Here is a 19,032-nt window from a genome sequence, read left to right on the forward strand (position 1 = left end):
TTGTCAGGGAGATTGCTGGGATTCCTCTGCTGGTTAAAGCTTAACTCAGATGTTCTTTGCTCTCCTCCACACTTCAGTCACATGGGAAATGGATAATTCTGTCAGACCTAGGAAATGGGAAGTGCTTGTGATGTCAGCTCTGGTTTCACAGGCCTGGTGTAGCTCACCAAGGGTTTGGCAAGTTGAGCATCTTGGTTGAAGTCAGACTTTGTACAGAAGTTGATGGCAGAATAAGGGGAGACAGGTCAGAGAAGCAGCTGGGGAAAAGAGTTTGAAGGGTGATTGTTTGTTGGTCAGAGACACTGAAATCAGGGTTGTTGGAGGTTTTCAGGTTCTGAATGTGGATGGAGTTTTTAGCATGCTGTGAGTTTGGTGGGTGACCCTGCTTTTTGGGCAGGAGTTGGGAGTGCACTGAGAAAAGAATGATCAAACACCTGTGGTTCTGTGAGTCAGCACATGAAGAGAGGTGCTGTAACAGGATTTGGGGTGCTCTGGGAGTGTTAGAGCTCTGGCTAACTACAAATTGACATTGAGACCAAGGTGTTTTTCATTCAAGCTGATGTCTCATGTCAGTTTAGGATTAGCAGAAACACGTGGTGCCAGTGCCATGCTGACACTTCACCCCCAGGTTCCTTCCAGCTGTGTGTGGAAGCTGCTCAGGGCAGGATTCTGCACTTACTACATTTCACTTTACCACATTTCTGCAAGGGGCTGCCTTCTGAGTGTGATGTGGCCTTTAGATTAATCAGATTAGGAGAAAGATGTTGTGTAACTTGGAAAACAAATTGTTAGGGGGAAGAGAGAGCTCCTTTAATTGGAGAGCAAGTGGATTTGGTGATTCACCCAAGGAGCATCTCATATTTTGTTTTAAAAGCAGAAATTGTTTGTGCTTAACACTGAAGTCTTTTAAACCTCGTGAGCTTTGAGATGAATCAAAAGCTAGGAACTCAACATTGTGACTAACGTGCCATAACCTGGCATCAGACAGTGGGATGAAGGCTTTTATGAAGTTGCTTTAAAGCAGAAATAAGCTGAGTGTGCTTGGGAGAGGTTTCCCAGCTGTGTTGCACCACCCATATCAGTGCAGGAGTTGAGTGATTTAAATTGTGCCTATCAATCCCTGACAGGCTGTGTGCTGCAGGACCCACCAAAAAACCAACAAAAAACCACCTGTGTGCTTCTTGTGTGACTCCTTTAGATATCTGTGTGCTGCATACATGAATTGTGAGTCAGGTTGAGCAGAGATTTTTGGCAATCAAATCAGATGTCTTACATTTGAAATCATAATCTGGGTGAAATCTGTGCGTGCCTTCAGAGTTCTTATTTCAAGTGTATGCTGGAGGAAAAAGTGCACCAAAATGATTGTGTTCTGAAAGAGTCTTGGTCTTGTTAGATCAAAGTCAGGATGTTCCAGCAAGTGAAGTTATCAAGGGTTTAACCATTACTGGAGAGGAAAATGAATATCTTATGAAACTTCTGTTCTGAGGATTATTCTGGGCAGGCAGTGCTGCTGCCTGGGAAGGGAGGGCATGCTTGGTGCTGATGTTTAGGTAGATGCTTTAGCTTTTCATGGGAATTGCTATTGACACTGTTTAAGGGAGGTGATAGAGACAGTGATAAGCCTGTGGTAATTAAACTTCCTGAACCTACTCCTTGTAAGACAAAACCCTAGAGCACTTCTGTTCTCTGCAGGAAGCTTTGCAAACAAAGAAATGTGCACAGAAGTGCAAGTGGTGCTGTCTGAGACTGCAGGCAGGTCTCAGTGTCCAGGGGTTCAGGGATGAGCTCTGCTCTGCTGTCACAAGGAGCCTGTAAAGCTGGCCAGTGACACTGGCAGAAGGAAAAACTCTGCCTAAAAACGTGGAGTAGGTTACAAATGACTTAATATTTTCTTCATCACAGTTCTCTAGAGGTAAACAATAAAGCAGTAAAGCTGATAACACCCCTCTGATTCTTTTCATGTCTGCTCAAATTCAGAGTACAAGTTGTAGAGGAGCAACTGACAGTTTCAGTTTGTTAATCAGCTTCCTTGTTCAGCCTTAAAGCACAAGAAGTTAGGAAATTACTGAAGTGAGTGCTTTTGTGCAATTGCAAGTTGTGCGTCATCATTCCCTACATTCACTATTAAAAAAAAAAAAATTACTTTGTCTAGGAGGAAATAAGGGTTTTTTTCTTAAAATCAGCTCAGGTGATAGAGCAGATAATTGAGAGATTAGCAATAGAAAAAAATCTTCTTTAGTATTTGTGTAGCAATTGATGAAGTTCCAGGAAGACAAAGCTAACTAGTCTTAAACTTGTGTATTTGTTTTATACCAAAATGATCTTCAAATCTTGTGAATGAAGTGGCTGTTTGCTACAGTAGTGGTGGAGAGAGCACCTCAAGGATTCCCACTTGCAAGTGTGGCTTCCCAACAAGTAGATAGATGGGATGTTGTGTGACAAAAGTAGCATGAGCACAGCCTGCAAGGCAAATATATTCTACCTGGTGGCAATTAATTGTATGGGGGAAAGAGTGCCAGGTAAAGAAAAGCAGTGTGGACTTCAGCACTCTCCATGCTCCCCTTGGTCTCTGCTGACATCAGTTTTGTGTGGCAGTGGGACAAACAAAGTCAGGAAAATGAACCTGTCAGAACTCCTTTACTATCTGCTTGTGTTTGATTATCTGCTAGAACTAAAAAGACTGGAGTTATGGCACATTATAACTCCTCCTGCTGTATGAATTTGTCTAAAGTCCATCCACCGTGGAATTGTGTCTGCTTTTCAACCCTCTGCTCCTGCTAGCTCTTTAGTTGGACATGGTGTGATGGCAGCACAGAGCTGAGAAGGATCTGCTGTGCAAATGAAATGATTTTTGTAATGTACATCATGATCTCAGTCATGGCCTCTTGTGATTTATAGGAATGGAGAAATGCCTTTGCAGGTTCAATTCTGAAATAAACTGAGAGTTTCTGGTTTGATACAGCTCCTGAAGGTTTTTGGCTCACCTGGGTGTGGTTGTATTTAGCCTGAAGGTGTAGTGCAAAGTGTAATGTCACCACACCTCGTGTGTTGTGTAAGGCAGAATGTTCTGAAGAGTTTCTAATGGATACAGGCTCCTTGTGTGTAAACAGCAAACTGACAGGGGGAGAGAAGGGGAATGCCAAGGTGCTGCTTGTGGCTTTCTTGTAAGGTTCCCTTCCTTTGAGTGAGCCTCAGAAAAATCTTTGGAGAGGGCATTGGAGAAAGTAATGATGATGGTGGATGTCTGATGTCTGCTGCCTGCAAGTGTTCTTTGCATGGTGTTACTAAAAATTCAATTTATAGCAGTTTAAACTTGCTTCAAAGGTGGAAAATGTTAGTGTAAAAGTGACTGATTGAAAACAATGTCATGGGAAAAAGTTCTGCCTTGTATTCCTTAGTAGTTTTTGTGTGTGTGTAAATATATTTAAATTAACACACTTACTGATGCCCTAGTGGATTTATGAGCTTTTTATAATGAGACCCATTAAGATATTTAGTTTGTCCCTTTGAGTGAGAAGAAATAAGAACTTGCTTGAGGATTGAGGAACTGTGAGCACTTCTACCTTGCAGTTAGGAACAAGTTTCTAAACACAAATGTTAAAATATTTGGGGAATAGTGCTGTAGAACCCCAAGCCCTGGTGCTGCAGGACTGTTGCTCTACAAACAGGAGAGCAGCAGCTGTGATTTTAAGTTCCAAAGGCTGGGGACAATTGCAGGATTGGTGAGTGCAGGTTGGTTTGAGGGACACAGGCTATTTGTGGTCAAACATTAATAACTCTGTCCTGGCTGGAGTCACAGAAACAAACTGCATGTGTGTAGGCATGAAGATGAAATACCCTGAGACCTTACATGTCCCTGTGGACACCTTTTTGTCACCATTAGTTGGTTCTGTGTTCACAAGTGGCTCAGTTTGGGCTCTCAGGGATGGTGGAACAAGAGAAAATAAGTACTTTGGTCAGGAAAAATGTTAGTTCTGCACTTCATTACTCCTTAATATGGTAAGAGCTAATGATGGTTGTTATAATGACCTTTAAGGATGCCTGTGGTTTAGTGTTTTTTAATGAGTGTGGCTTTGTCAGGAGCAACATGAGATTGATTAGATTCTAGCTCCTAATAGCAGAATGCAAGCTGTTAATTCTTATGCAGTAGAAAGTTTTCTGCTTTCCTGTCTGCATTTTGGTTCTTCGTGTTCTTTCTCTTGCTGTGAATTATTTTTGTCTATGGAATTTGAGTAACTTCTGAAATTCTTTGGTTTCATAATGGAGCTGTGCTGATGTTGGATTGTAATTGTGTGAGTACATGAGCAGATGAGAACTTGACAGTTATTAAGAGTTGGAGTGGCTGCATGTCCCAGCTGTATTAGAACAGGTAAGAATTCCCATAAAAGAGAAAAGACAACACATGAGGCTGAGAATAGACACTGATGCCATGCTGTAATGGTTGTGCCAGGCACATGTAGTGAGTAAATAAAAAACAAAAGGTTTGAGCACAAAGCCTGAGGATAGCCCCAGTTAGAAGTTCCAAAGCTGACACAAGATCCTTCAGGCTGCTCTGCCCTCAAAGCTACACAGTAACTTTGCTATCTGGTTTTGTACACACTGGAGTAAATTTTACAGTAACAAATTCACAACAATGAATTTTGTTTTCATCTTTCAGTTTATTGTAGCTTGGTGGAGATGCTCCCAAACTAGAAAGTGCAGCAGAAAGCTTTGATAAAATGTAAAGCAGAAAGGAAATTTGCATATTTAATATACATTCCTGTTTGAACTTCAGACAAAGCTTGGATGGGTAGGGCAGGCTTCCTAAATCCATTAAAGTTAGTTTATAGTGTTCTGTGACTCAGACTAAATCCTGAACAACTTCTAAGATAAGCAGTAATCCCATCAGTTAACATTTGATATTTCAAAAGAATTGTTTTGTGAAAAACCTTTATAAAATTCATGTGAGTGTTCTGGGGTGCCAAAGCACATTTAACACTTTAATATTAAGACAAACCATTATTTTATCACCTTTAGGAGAAAATATTCCCCATAATCTATGGCAAGTTTCTAATTGTCCTGAATTCCAGTTTCTGCTTAATAGGGACTCTCAGCTGTACTGAAATGGGATTCCTCACTATTAAGTACAATGTGATTCCTCTGTGCTTCATTTCCTACTGCCCCAAAGGACAAATCATCTTCTAAGGATGCTGCTATAAACAGGAAAGGACAGGGAAGAGAACACAAAGGCCTGGTGTGTGCCACAGCAGCTGTACATTGTTGAACCTGATATTCTTTGCCTATTGAGTTACATTGTGGATCATGCCTATGGAAATTATTCAACTTTGAATTTCAGTTCTTTGAGGAAAAGCCAGAGTTCCCTGCTGTAACAGCAGTACTCCTCATTTTCCCAAGTTTTAGTATCACATCATTTATTAAGGGTGAAAAAAGTGACTTTACTTTTTGTAAACTTATTGTAGTGTAGGGATCAAATACTACTCTGATTGAGTGCTTACTCTTGACTAGTAGGTCTGGCTTGGAAGACAGACAACATTAGTGTAAGAAGTTGTTGACATGATCCCTGTGACCATGTTCCAAGTCTGCTGAGAACAGACAAAATGAATGTCTTCACAAGGAATTCCAGCTCCTTTGGCTCACTGCATCCCTTCTGCTGCCAGTTTGTTTGTGGGCTGTGTTTTGGTTGGTTGATTTTCTTACTACTTACAAAACAACCCCAACAAAGCAGATACACATGTTCTCACTTTCTCAAAGTCTCTCAAAGACAATGTATTCCATTTTCCAGTTTCCAGTGCAGCTCCTGCAGCTTGCTGCCCGTGTTCTGCTTTATTTTGAATTGTATCAGTCCTCTCCTAACAGATGCAGTCTGCCAGTTTAGCTTCTCAAATGGTTTTGCAGGAAAATCCAAATGGAGTCTGACACTTATTACAGTGTTTACTGCACCCACAACCACCAGCATGCAGAAAAATCTTCCCAAATCTATCTCTGCATAGAACAGCAAGAAAAGCTCACAGGACCTGAGCCTCTCCCTGTGCAGGGGTATTGGGCTGTCCTTGCATACACTGTCATACAGGAAACAAGATAGCAGAAATGGAGGGGAAAAAAAGTATGTAAGTATTAGAGGTGAAGAAATTTCTCTGCTGTTTCGTTTTTAAAGAGAATTTCAAACCAGCTCTGTCAAGTCAAGTTGCTCGTCTCAAGAGGAAATACTTAGGTTACAACAAAAGATTAATTCCAGGTTCAAAGTGTGTGATTGTGGTTAAAAGGGTAAGAACTAAGATTGCAGTTCAGTCAGAGCAAAGGTGAATCTTTCATGGTGAGAAAGGTGTCTCTTGAGGAAGTGAAGAAAAAAGGAAGCCTGTTCTCACTCCTCTTCATTGACCCAAGTCTGAGCTTTAGAGCAGCTCTCAGTCAGTGCCAGCAGCTCCCCAGAGTGTCTGAGTGAAAAGCTCAGCACCTGCACTCAGGAGCAGGGGCACAAGAGGAGCAGCACATCAAGGATTGCTGCCCAGCAAAGCTGCTTTGTGCTGCTCTGGGGTGGGAGCACAGAGCTCAATCCCACTGCTTGTGTCTAAGCACAGAATTGAGATCAAGTCTGCACTTACTATGTCAGGAGTTGTTTTGACATAGTTTTTACAGTTTAACTGTTCCAGAATATTTCAAAAGCACTTCACAATAATATTATACCAAAAAAGCAATAGCTGAGTTCCCTAAGAACTCAAAACTCAAATCAACCACAATCTGAAAAGCTGCAGAGATCCAGTGCTGAGCATGGCTCTGCTAGGCACACTTTGCAGGAAAGCAGCTTGGCTCTTCCCAAAGTCTCATTTGCAAAAGTTTTAACAGCAAACTGATGATAGCTTGAACTGAGGAATGTAAATCTGTAGAACATTCTGAGGAGAGACTGTGCTTCTGTAATGACACTGGTGCTGTCTCTAATGAAAAGCATGCTGCACTGTCACAAGGCCCCTTTTTGAGGTGTTCAAAGCAAAACCTGTCTTGCAGGATCCCCAGATAGCAGCCCAGGAGCCAGAGCCTGCAGGGAGAGCTCTGCCCCTGTGTGCCAGGGCTCTGAGCCCTGCTGCTGGGGTGGCAGTCACTGACACAAATGGTGTGGAAATGTTTGCATTTCAGCTGTGGCTCTGGAAAGTGCCAGAACTTGCTTCATTTGCCTCTGCACTGGCAGATGTTTCTGTCTTACCTGACCTGACTGTCCTGCTGCCACCCTTGCCCTGTGTCACACCAGGACACGCCACCTCTGTTGGTTTAGACTGATGTGGAACTGCAGCTTTTGGAAAAAGCTTTTCATGTTCTTCTGTCTTTAAAAGCTTACTTATTAATGAGCACCAATAAACCATTGTCTGAAACAAACTTTTCAAAACAGTGATGGCAGTTTGAGCTTCAATTACATATATTCATATATATTTATAAAGTTAGTTCAGATGTCTTCCTCAACTCCTTTTGTATCTTCAGTTACAAAGCTAATTAAATTGACTGTTTGCTTACAGTGGTTTTTGGTTTTTTTTTTCAATTTCTGAATTAATTTGCTCTTTTGTAAAACCCTGGCCCTTGTGAGGGGTGTGTGTGATATGATTCCCATGCCTCTGCATGTGTCCTTCCCATTCTGTTTGGGAGCAGTGCTGAGATATCTCCCAGCAGGCAATTAAAGAATTGGTGCCCTCTGCTGTTAATGATTCACCAGCCTGGGTGACTCTGGGGCTTTACTTAGCACGAGGAACTGTCAAATTTCTTTCTGAAGCATTGCTCATTTGTGGATGGTCATTCTCCTGGGGAACAAGTGGAGGAAAGGGGCAGAGCTGGCACTTCCCTGGGGGGGTGGTGGTGCCATCCTGCCCTGGGACAGCCCTGCCCCAGGGCTACCAGCAGTGCTCCAGCTGCATTTAGCACCCATGTCTCCCTCCATGTCCAGGCTCTAGGTTAAACCTTAATTTAAAACACTGAATAATGCATATTCAAGGAGTTTGTGAAACAAGCAGCTGCAAGGCAAACAAGATTTTTTCCATATGGTGTCATATAGACCAAATGGAAATGTACAACAATTGTAACAAAACTCTTGGTATTGCTCAATTCAAGTGGTTTTGAGAAAGCAGATGGATTACAACAGTCATTTCAAGGTTTTTCTGAAAGCATGGTGAATGCTCCTTGAAGTGTGAAAAATATTATGCTAAAGCAAACATTAGTAATGAAATTAGTAAAAATATAATTCAGAAAATGTCAAGTGTACTTCATCATGGGTAAAGATCTGGAAAGATCTAAATGAGTGTGTGTTCCTGGTTTCTTCACATCAGCTTTTATGGCTTGGGTATCTGTTCACCATTTCCTAGGTGCCTTTTTATATTTAATTGCAAAACTGGATATGTTAACAGATGGTTAAATTGTCTAATGGGAACATTATTCATTCTCCAAGCTGAAGAACAGAGGTTGTAGGAGTGAATTCTATTTTGTGACTAAGACCTAGATTCAAGATGCAGACGAGTTTTTGTACTTGAGATATTAACCAGTTTGGGTTTGTCCTTTAAACTCCCTTGGTTCAGGTGCTCATATGAGAAGTTTTTCCTTTCCTGCTTGTATGCAAATTAAAAAACCTCTTGTCCTTGAGTGGAGCTTTACCATGGCTTCTGCAGGTGTTGAAGTCCAAGTAAATTTTAGAAAACAGCAATACCAGCTCAGTTAAAAAAACAAAACATGAAAGTGAAGAGAAGGTCAAGTCTAGTTGTTACCCCTAGAAAATGAGCTTTAGTGGGAGCTGCTCCCTGAGCCTGCAGCCTGTGCAGAAATGGGTGTCCCAGCACACCACGCTTTGCTGGGCAGTGGAGTGAAAATTGCTGCTCAGTTTAGGAGTTCATTCTGCATGTGGTGATCTGGGAGTTGCTACTGATTTGATTTTTGTGGTGGGAGTGAGATTCCTGAGCATGACAATTAAGAACATGGCAAAGTAATACTTAATTATAATCAATCCATGCAAATGCATCTCAGTTTACTTCTCATGGCCAGCTTAAGTGATTTGGGAGGTTTTATTACAACACAAATTAGAAAAAAGTACAAAAAAGTAGACTTGCTGGGAGTTTTGTGTTAAAAGGTGATGCAGTCACCTCAAGTAATTTAATTCTGTCAATGTGACATTGCTGCAGTAGCCTACATGGTTTGCATGAGGAAGCAGTGATTTCTGCATCAAAAAATATATCTATGAATATCTTTCTGCTGTTTTCATGTGCAATATTTCAATTGGCCTAATATTAAATTGGCTGAGACCTTTTGAGATAAAAGAATTGTGTGGTGCAGTTGCATTAGTATGTGCTATTATTTTTGTGTGCTTTTCTGTGATGATTTGTCTGTACTTATGAAAGTAGCCAGACACACAGAGTAATCTAAAACTGGGAGGAGGAAATAAAAAATATTGACTGTTGATAGATTGGAAAGGCTGTGTTTGAAAGGAAGAAGCTCTATCATTTAAATCTTCTGAATAAAGAACTGAGTAGGAACTAGTTCTTTGGTATAGATGCTGAAGACATTGTGTGGTTTGTGTTGATATTATAACTAGGAGAGAGAAATGATCTGCAACTGTCTTAAACTGTATCTGTATTCATACATATAAATTTGATATCCCTTATCTGCAAATGTTTCCTCAGATTTTTGTGAAGCCTTTTCCCTTGGGCTGCTCCTGCAAGCAGGGACTCAATGTTTGTAACAAGCTAGGAAAAGGTACAGAATTTTCTGTCTTGTGTTGCTCTGGCAGTCTCATAGATGGCTGAAAGAATAATGCTAGAGGACTACAGAATCTGCAATATCTTCCATCTCCTTCTAGGGAGGTAAATGACTTTTGGCTTATGTTCTGAAATCAGCCTGGAAGTGCAGTTTCTTTGTTAGTACAAGAGATTGTCAAAATTGTGTGAGGATCTGCAGGTGCAGAACTGCCTGCAGCTACTTGCAGTGCCTCTCCTACCTGTTAAATGTGCTGCTTATCTGGAGTGGCTGCTGGCAGCCCTGAGCTTGTGCACCAGGAGCAAATCTGGGAAGAGTGCTTGCAGGGTCTGAAAAAATGCAGTGTGCTATCTTGTTTTAGTATTCTGTGTTTTGCCCAGACGGGTTGGAGTGACAAATGCAATATAAGTGTAGAGATGGGGGAGATGATTGTGTTCCAGCTGCTGGCAGAGATTGACAGTGCTTAAATGAGAAAGGGAAAAAAAAAGTTCTTGTACAAGTAGTTCCTAAAATGCATCTGGAGTTTCAGAACTTGTTGCTTTCCTGGCTTCTCTGGGTTAAAAATGAGGTTAGGCTTTACTTCATTTTTCTCTGTAATCTTAATTATTTACTGGAGTGGTAAGTGGACATCTTAGTTTTGATTTCAAGATGATAAATTCCATTCTAAGTCCAGGTGAGGAGAATACAGGAGAGGTGTAAGGAAGGGCCTTGGGATGTGATGGTTTGGAAGATGAGGTTGGTGTCAACGTCTGGATGTGCAGATATCTGTACTGGTTTCCCCAGGTGGATTTGTCCAGAACAGCCCATCTGGTGCTGTGTCCTACATTTGTGACCAGAGCAGCATTGACAGAACCCCAGTGCCTCAGCTTTGGCTGAACAGCCCTTCCCAGTGTCCAGGATTTCTGCTTCTTGTGACCTCCCACCTTGAGTGGGGTGGGGACACAGCCAGGACAGTTCATCCTCAGTGACCAAAGACATTCCAAAAGGCACCACATCATGCTGGGCCATAAAGGCAGCTGCAGGGTGGGCAGGAGTGTTTTCCAAATCATCAGTGCTCAGAAGCTGGGTAGGCATTGACCTGCTGGTGCCAAGTGATGGCTTTTTTATTTGCTTATTTTCTTTTTTCCCAGCAGTCATTACATTGTCTTTATATCTCAACCATCAAGTTTTTCTTGCTTTTGTACTTGAGATTGGCTGCCTGATGCTGCTGGGAGGGAATGAGCAAGTGTCTGTGTGGGACTGACCTGTGAGCTGGGATCAGTTCTGTCCCCTGTCCCAGGGACTCCTGAATGCTTCTCAGATTCTGTCCCCCTGAATTCTAGACCTTAACTCTTATTCATGACTGGTTTGTGTGAACTGAGCAAAGTTCAAATGCTTCCCTGATAAAGATGGTTGATACTGGTGTGCAATATGGGTGGAATTTTTTGGCCATGAATTCAAATGTGACGTTGGTGGTTGCTGTCAGCAGAGTTTGCTGCCTAGGAAGAAGTGAGGAGGCACAGGGGAGGGAGGGAGGGTGGTTTGTGCATCATCAGCTCTGGCCTGCAGGCAGCTGAGCCCAGGCTGGCTCAGGGTCCAGGCTGCAGGAGGGGCACAGGGCAGAGCTCAGAGCCCCATGGCTCTGTGACGCACAGCAGTGCAGAGGCTGTGTTTGCTTTGGAAACCCTGAGAGATCTGACTCTGCTCTGGCTGCAGCCCTGCAGCTTCAGTTCCCTGACACTCTGGGATGGAGCTTGCCTTTCCACAGCAAAGGCACCACATCCCATGTCCATCTGCCTGCAGTTCTTGTAGAACACTTAGTGAAATTTCAAATATTTTTAATGTTCAAATACATGAAATATACTTCTTTATTCTGAAGCAGTAGGTAACACTGTCTTTTTTTCTTTGATTTGTGTGTGTTGTTTTTTGTTTTTTTTTTAATAGAATATTCAAATAAAAACTTTGGCAGATGATGTGGTAAGGTCTTTGTAGCATCTTAATTTGCAATGGTAACTCCACGCTGCATGCTACTTTAATCAATGTTGTGGACAAAATAACATTCTTATAAGGATATTGAGCATCAGATTCCAGAAAATTGAGTGACTATTCTTAAAGATCTTAATTTGTCACTTGAGTTGAAGGTTAATCATGATTTCTATTTGGAGAAATTTCCTTAAGCACATTTTAAATACTTTAGTAATACTGTGTTTGTGTTGCAACTGTTACTCAACAGTTGAAATGTTATTTCTTTGACCTTCTCTTTACCAGTAAATGATCTGCAGTGGTTCTCCAAAGCTGCTTGCCACATGAGTCAAGTGGAACCCTTTTGGGTAATAAATGTGTACTGAATGCCAAAGAACCAGTCTGTGTTCAGTAGCACTAACTTGATAAAGCTGAATGCTCTGAAACTGGTTCCAAAGTATTTTTTCAGAAATTTGTATCAAAATTGGTTTCATTAAAATTACAGCTTGTATCATATATGTATATATGAAATAAAGCCAGACTGGTTCTTTAGTTAATGATTGTCTGCACATCTGAAATGAGGAAATGATGCCTGGTAATCACATAGAAGATTCCTTTGTGTTTTTCAAGTGATCTCACCAGTGCAATCTCATTGAACAAATTTGTTGTTAATAAGTTACACTTGAACCAGATGACAGTGTGGTGAAATTGGACCTTAAATGACTTTTTGTGACTGTTGAATGGTCAACATAAAATGGCATTTGACTAAATTTGGATACTGCCTTTCAGGCATTGTCTTATCCTTGGCCTTTTCACCAGGCTATGCCCTAATTTTAGTTTCCAAAAATGTAGTTTAAACTATTCTAATAAGGTAGAAAATAGATTAAAGTGATATTCTTGTTTTGTCAAAGACATTAACAGTATCCTTGTAGGTATTGTGCTTCTGTCCACAAATACAAAAAATATCTAAGGAAGACAAAAACCCCCCAGCAACCCCTCCCTTAAAAACAAAACAAAAGAAATTCAAAGGGAATGCAGCTTATCTGGGGACACTTTCCTTCAGAAATTTAAGGTAATCTTGTAGGATCTCAAAAATAATGACAAAACCAATGAACAATAACAAAGAATAAAAAGAAACACAACAACAGAAAAATAATCTTTGTTCTCCATAATCGAGAACTCTTGCTCTGGTGTCTCTACTCTGGACTCACTAATGCAAAATTAATCAAAATTTTTGCAAAGTACTCCATCAGACATTTCACACCTCAGAGAGGTTGTTTAATTGCAGCCAATATAAATTTCAGCTTAGATGTTTTGTGGAGATGACAGTAACTGCTCTGAATGATCCTGGTCACCCTACATAAGCTGCTGTTAGATGAAAGCACATCTTCATAAGGCTGTTGAGTGCCTGAAACAAATACAGGAGTATTTGTGGATGCAGAGAGCTCTTGGAGAAAAATTGCTGTATGTGTGATATTGTCAGAATGAACATATGTATGTGTATATATATATAAAATAAGGATATATTAAATCAAAAAATTCGGACTCTATCCAGAATAGAGTTCTGTGTTATAAATACAATACAAATGGCCTTATAAGGAAGGTGCTGTTGTTTCCAGTATTAACCCAGTAACTGAGCATGCCTGCAGCCCAGGAGATGGGGAGTGCTGGCAGCCCTAACCAGTGTCTGATGCTTCCACCACGCCTGGCCGTGTGTTTAACCATGGGGGGCTGCTTCTGTGTGAGCAATCCATCACCTGCCTTTCTAAAGCTCAGCACTAATTCCAGGACTTCCTACTCAGAAACCCTTCAAGGAGTTATGAGCTATGCTTGGGGCATTCATTCCTCTACAAACTTTATTTTACTTTAGCAGGATTTTTTTATAAGCCTGATGAACTTGTGAGTACCTCCTTCCCCACGCTGTCCTCCAAAGACTTAGAGCTCCTCAGTGAAGGAACTTTGGCCATTACCTTTGTGCTACCATATTTATTCACTCTCAGGATAATTAGTCATAGCAGAAGATGAGCTGAAGATTTTGGAGTGCTAAAAGTTTAACCTAGCTGGTGCAATTTTGGATCAGTGAGAAATATTTAAATCCCTTTTGCATGTGACCTGTCATGAGTTTACCTTCCATGTTATTGTCTTTCTGTGCAAAGTAATCTCTGAATATTAGGGTGTTTTTACTTACAGTTCAGTTTAACTCACTGCTTGAATTAACTAAAACCATGTGCACTGCTGCCATGCAATTGGCTGCTTTTCCCTATTCCTGCTTATCTTTGAATGTCTTTGCAGCGTGACAGGATCACAAGCTTCAGGAAGTCGGCAGTGAAAAAGGAGAAGCCTCTGATTCAGCATCCCATTGACTCTCAGCCTTCCATCAGTGAGATCCCACATGCCCAGGCACTTGTTGATGAGCGCTGCATGAACTTATCAGAAAAGGAAGTCATGGATCTCTTTGAGAAAATGATGGTGAGATGTGGGTCTGGGGGAGAGCTGCCCTGTTCCACTGAGTGGCTCTGCTCTGTTCAGTGGAGCTGTGAGTGTCTTTTGAGGGATTGGCTGAGTGTTAATTAACTCTTGCTAGATTTGCTTGTTAAGGGATTAGTTTTAAACTTTCTAAGTAATGTTAATTGAAGCAGACAATAGATGTGTCTCACAGAGACCAAGATCTCTGTGGCAAGGCTGTTCACCAGGACTTATTCCAGGAGCATGGACTGCTCTTAGGTGCCAGCCTGAAGTGACTTTGACTTTTAATGGCAAGCTTGGTCATGACTGCATTGTATTTAATCAGTTAAAAGTGTCTTAATAGATTTAATCTGGAGAGCATTTTGACTTTTAAACTTGTTTTAAATACATCAGTTGGAACAGGTTCACCTCTACCCCTTCCAGAGGCTAATAATCCATGTAATAACAGCCTTGTGATTAGATAGTGCAGGAATGGTGTCCGCTCTGATAAGATTTCACTAAAAACACAGGAGCATCACAAGAGTTGACACTTAAGTATCAACTTGAGATGTAGAATTGTGCTTGTCCTCTAGTTTTACTTCTTGAGCCAAATTTCCCAAATCTTAACTACCCTTGATGCAATTTAAATGTTGGCTAAATCTCAAAACCAGTAAACACTTGGGGTGACAGAATTACCTGAGAAAATCAGGGCAAAATCAAAGACACGCAGATAAACTGTGAAAAATCACTTTGTTTTGTTTGAAAATTCACAGTTTGACAAAAGGAGCTTAAAAAGAACAAAGACTAATAAAAGTGCTGAGGTGTTGCTGATGCTTGTGGCGTGTGTGCTTGCAGGAAGACATGAACCTGAACGAGGAACGGAAAGCTCCCCTACGGGACAAAGACCTGAGCACCAAACGGGAGATGGTCGTGCAGTACATTTCTGCCACTGCCAAATCTGTGAGTACTCCCCCCTCCAGGGTCACCTGAGCAAGGAGCTTGGAGTGTTATACTTTTCAAACTTGAAACTTGGAATTTTTTGTCTGGATTTATCTAAGAGTGGTAGGAAAAAGTAAATGTGTACTCACTAACACACTTGTAAATGCTTGCAGCTGCATCTGAACAGTTAGTTTGCATTCCCCTTGCTGGGAAATGTAAAAAGTGATTCTTGGAAACGATCAGAAATTGCAAATCCAAAGATGTAGAGTCATGGATGGAACCTGAGCATATTTTTGCAATCCATCTTGAGAATTTTGGTACCCAAATGTTCTGACTCTGTTTTCAGTAGTGATATATGTATTGGACTAGTGAAAAGATGGTCTTAAAACCAATTTCAAATTACATTTGGAATAGAAAAAAAATGTTTTGACTTTTCATTGATTTTGATTATTCTCTGTAATTTAATTGATTAACCCTTCATGCAGAATTTTGGAAGTTTGTTGTCTTTGGGGTGCAAGAAGTGTAAGGAAATGACTGGATACCCCCAACATTTTTGGGTTGGAGAATTACAATTTCAATTATCCAAGAACTGCAGTTTATTTTCTGCAGTTGAACTGTTTGTACTAATTGGCTATAAAATACACCAGCAATGCTTTGTGTGTTAAAAGTTGACCATGGCAAATACAGAAATAAGGAAAGATTGTTGGTGTCTGCCTAAGGAATCTTTAAGCATGGACTGCAAGCACTACATTTGACTTGTCCCTTGTTAACCTTGAAAATCACCTCTGCAGAGTTAAATTTCAAAAATTAAGACGACAATGACACGCAATTATTATGCAAATGCCTTGCATGGAACATTATAAAGTTCAGTGAGGAAAAGCTTGTGTTATAATGGTGATGAAATGGTAATGAAAATGGTGATTTAAGTTCTGAGAGGAGTCATGTTCCTGCATGAGTTCATCTTAAACCAAGTCCACAGTCCTTGAGTGTGTGCTGGAAGGAATCCAGTGCTTTAAGCATGGTCTAACTAAATGTACAAATTAATGGAGAATTATTTAACTTATGCAGTGAATGTTATCAACTATGAACTAGACTGTCTTTGAGAACTGTTAATTATGCTTTGTAAGGTTATCTTCACTTGATGATCAGTATTAAATCTGGATTTTTCCTTAGTATGCAAAAATACTTTATTGAACTAGTAGAAAGTGGAAGTAGAAACAGAAATATTTGCATTTTTTCCCAAAAAGTAGATGAACAATGGTGATGTCTGTGCACTGTGATTGGAATGTGGCTGCCTCAAGCCCCAGAATTGTGCAGCTGAGGAAGGAAAGCATGGCTCCACTGCATGGCTCACTGCTGACATGTTCCTGCATTGCACTGCTCCCCATGTGTGCTGCAGCATGGGGCTGTAACACAACTGGGAATAGATGCCCACATGTACTAACAATTTAAAACCAAGTCATCCTGAACAGTCCTGGTACATGAATGTGCACTTTGGGCTTTAGTCAGCACCAGTGTGGATGTTTTACACATTGCAAAGTTTTTTTTCCTAGAGGAAAAACAGCTCACATTGAAGTTTGTGTGCTTTAGTATGTCCTCCTTGCAATTGAATCACAGCATTTGAATGGAATCTTTCAGAAACATGTATTACCTTTCTGTGGTGTGTAATCCTAATTGAACTTTTAACTAGCTAGCATCTTGATTTAAAAAAAAATCAAAAATACAGAACTTAAATTTAAAATGTTGATTGGGATCTTACAGTGGTGCCAAACCTCATTTTCACTTCTAATTTCATCTTCTGTTTAGTACAAGTACTATTCTGCTCAATGAATTCAATCTTTACTGCATCATAAATTGTCAAACTTTCTTTTCTTCAGGATAGTCTTCCATGAAAATGCTGGTTGCATTCAAAATGATCTGTCTTTAAATTTTCTACCTTTTTCTTTTGTCACAGATAATTATCTGTCTTCCTTTTTTACACTGAAAATACTTGGACCTTCTGCTTAGAGCTCACAAAACACATTTAACAGTTGATGTACTTTTCTTGCAGTTTCATTTCATGTTTGTTTTAATTAGGCTTTTGAGCTCCCTCCCTTCATGTGAAAATATCACTTTCATTTGCTGTTGTCTTAACCAAATTATTTTAAATTTGGTGCTTCATTTTCTCTGCCTGTGAGCTGTCTGCAGCATGTTGACCATGCTTTTCTGAAAAAAAAACAGACTCATCTTCAGAGTTCTGAGAAAGGAACTTTGGGTTTCAGTGGGTGATGAAAGTTTTTCTTGGGCTGGAGGACATGCAGAAGCTGATGAGCTGGATGCTTTCATGGGAAGTGATTTTCTGTGCTTCTCATTCCTTCTCTCACTTGAAGAGAAAGATTGTTGACCATGGAAATTGTACCTGAGAACTGGTGAAGCATTGGAATTCTGTTTCAGATCTGAACCTGGTGACATTTTGTGCTGTACTGAATAGTTGAACATTGGTGAGAGGAGAAGATAAATTAGGAGAGGAGATTGTCTGGTGATGGCAATCACTTCTAGAGGAAACATTCAAGAAGAGAAGTGTTGATTGTGAAGGACTGGCAGGGACTTGTGTGTCCAAAAGAGTTTCTAAAGGAATAACAGAGGAGATCAGAGTAGAGAAGGAAGCAGGTGGAGGCTGAACAGATCCAGTTCAGAAGTCAGAGCAGAGCAGCTGGGTGGGTTGCAGTGCCCCGGCTGCTGCAGGTTCAGCTGCAGCTGAGCTGAGCAGGAGAGGCTGCGCTGGTGCTGCAGATGTGCATGGACCTGAGCTCCCAGCAAGGGGGACATTAGAGCAGGGCAGAGTGTGCTGCCTGCCTGCACTTCCCTCTGGGGAAAGTCAACTTTTTGCTCATGGATGTAAAGAGATGCTGTTCCATGGGAAAGAGGAGATGGCACTCTGAAAATCACTGTTTAATTATCCATGTAATTAAAAGCATCCATACCGAGCAGTTGAATAAAAATGTCATGTGAGATTTTCTGAAGTGCAAGTTGGAGTTATAACTGTAGGCTATGTTTTTGATTACAAAAAACTTAATTAAATTCAGTGGTGACATCATCTGAACAGATCAAAAGCTCCATAATAAAAGCAGTTGTTATACATAAAAGGAAGTCAGTGTGCCATTAATGTGTTCTCAGTGTCATATAGAAAGTATCTGACCTGATGATTTTAACAAATGGCATATTTAATCTTTCAAGATGTAACTGTCAAGACAGGTATTTAGTTGTTTGTTGGTGAATGTGTCAAACACTGGTGATTCAGCAGCAGAACATAAGAATTTCAAACTGTTGCTCCTGCTGTAGAGCTGCTGTTTTCCTGTTGAGAAGCTCTAACCCCTAAACAAGTTGATAAAGGCATAAAGGAATGTAACTACTACTAATGATTAAACACTGAAAAATGTGTGTGCAACTACATCCTACTAAGTACTGTGCTGTTGATTTATGTATTATTATTATCTTTTTCACACAATAACCTCTCTTGGCTGGCCACTGCATGCAGATAGTCGGCAGTAAAGTTCCGGTGAGTACGAACGTGAGAGTTTTGTTTTCTCTTATCAACTTCCCTGTTTAGAGATTAGGCTGCAATATATTGGACTTTTATCTGGGTTTTAAAAGTTCAATGGGCACAACTGAATCTTTGCTTTGTCAAAATAATTGTCAACCACTTCAATCATGTTTTATGTTACCAGGATGAGATAATTGTTTACATTTTTGAGGGATCTCAAAGTTTTCAGGAGTCTGTTTCCAAATACTCAGCTCATCTCTTCATTGTGAGCAGCAGAGAAAAACCCACACAGTTTAAGCTTGTCTTGCCTTTTATTGAAGGAATGCACATGGAATTTTAAATTGACAGTATTTGGGCTTACTTCATTCTGTTTAGATGTGGATTTTTTTATGTCCTAATTGTTATTATTCATAGTTTGTCTTGGAAATGCCAACTTCAGCAGATCAATGTGAGAATAAGATGAA

General features: G+C 40.5%; 1 protein-coding gene across 3 annotated transcripts in view; it reads left to right on the forward strand.

Moving 5' to 3' along the window:
* DIAPH2 (diaphanous related formin 2) overlaps positions 1 to 19,032 on the forward strand; it is a 163,251-nt gene that overhangs the window by 3,436 nt on the left and 140,783 nt on the right. Inside the window, exons 2-5 of one of the 3 annotated variants that reach the window (XM_033072238.2) lie at positions 11,644 to 11,676; positions 13,954 to 14,130; positions 14,962 to 15,066; positions 18,563 to 18,583. In XM_033072238.2, coding sequence (XP_032928129.1) covers positions 11,644 to 11,676; positions 13,954 to 14,130; positions 14,962 to 15,066; positions 18,563 to 18,583 — 336 coding nt within the window. The other 2 variants (XM_033072240.2, XM_033072239.2) reach the window with 2 other exon arrangements.

The sequence above is a fragment of the Catharus ustulatus genome, chromosome 14, assembly GCF_009819885.2.
Source record: "Catharus ustulatus isolate bCatUst1 chromosome 14, bCatUst1.pri.v2, whole genome shotgun sequence".
Classification (NCBI taxonomy): domain Eukaryota; kingdom Metazoa; phylum Chordata; class Aves; order Passeriformes; family Turdidae; genus Catharus; species Catharus ustulatus.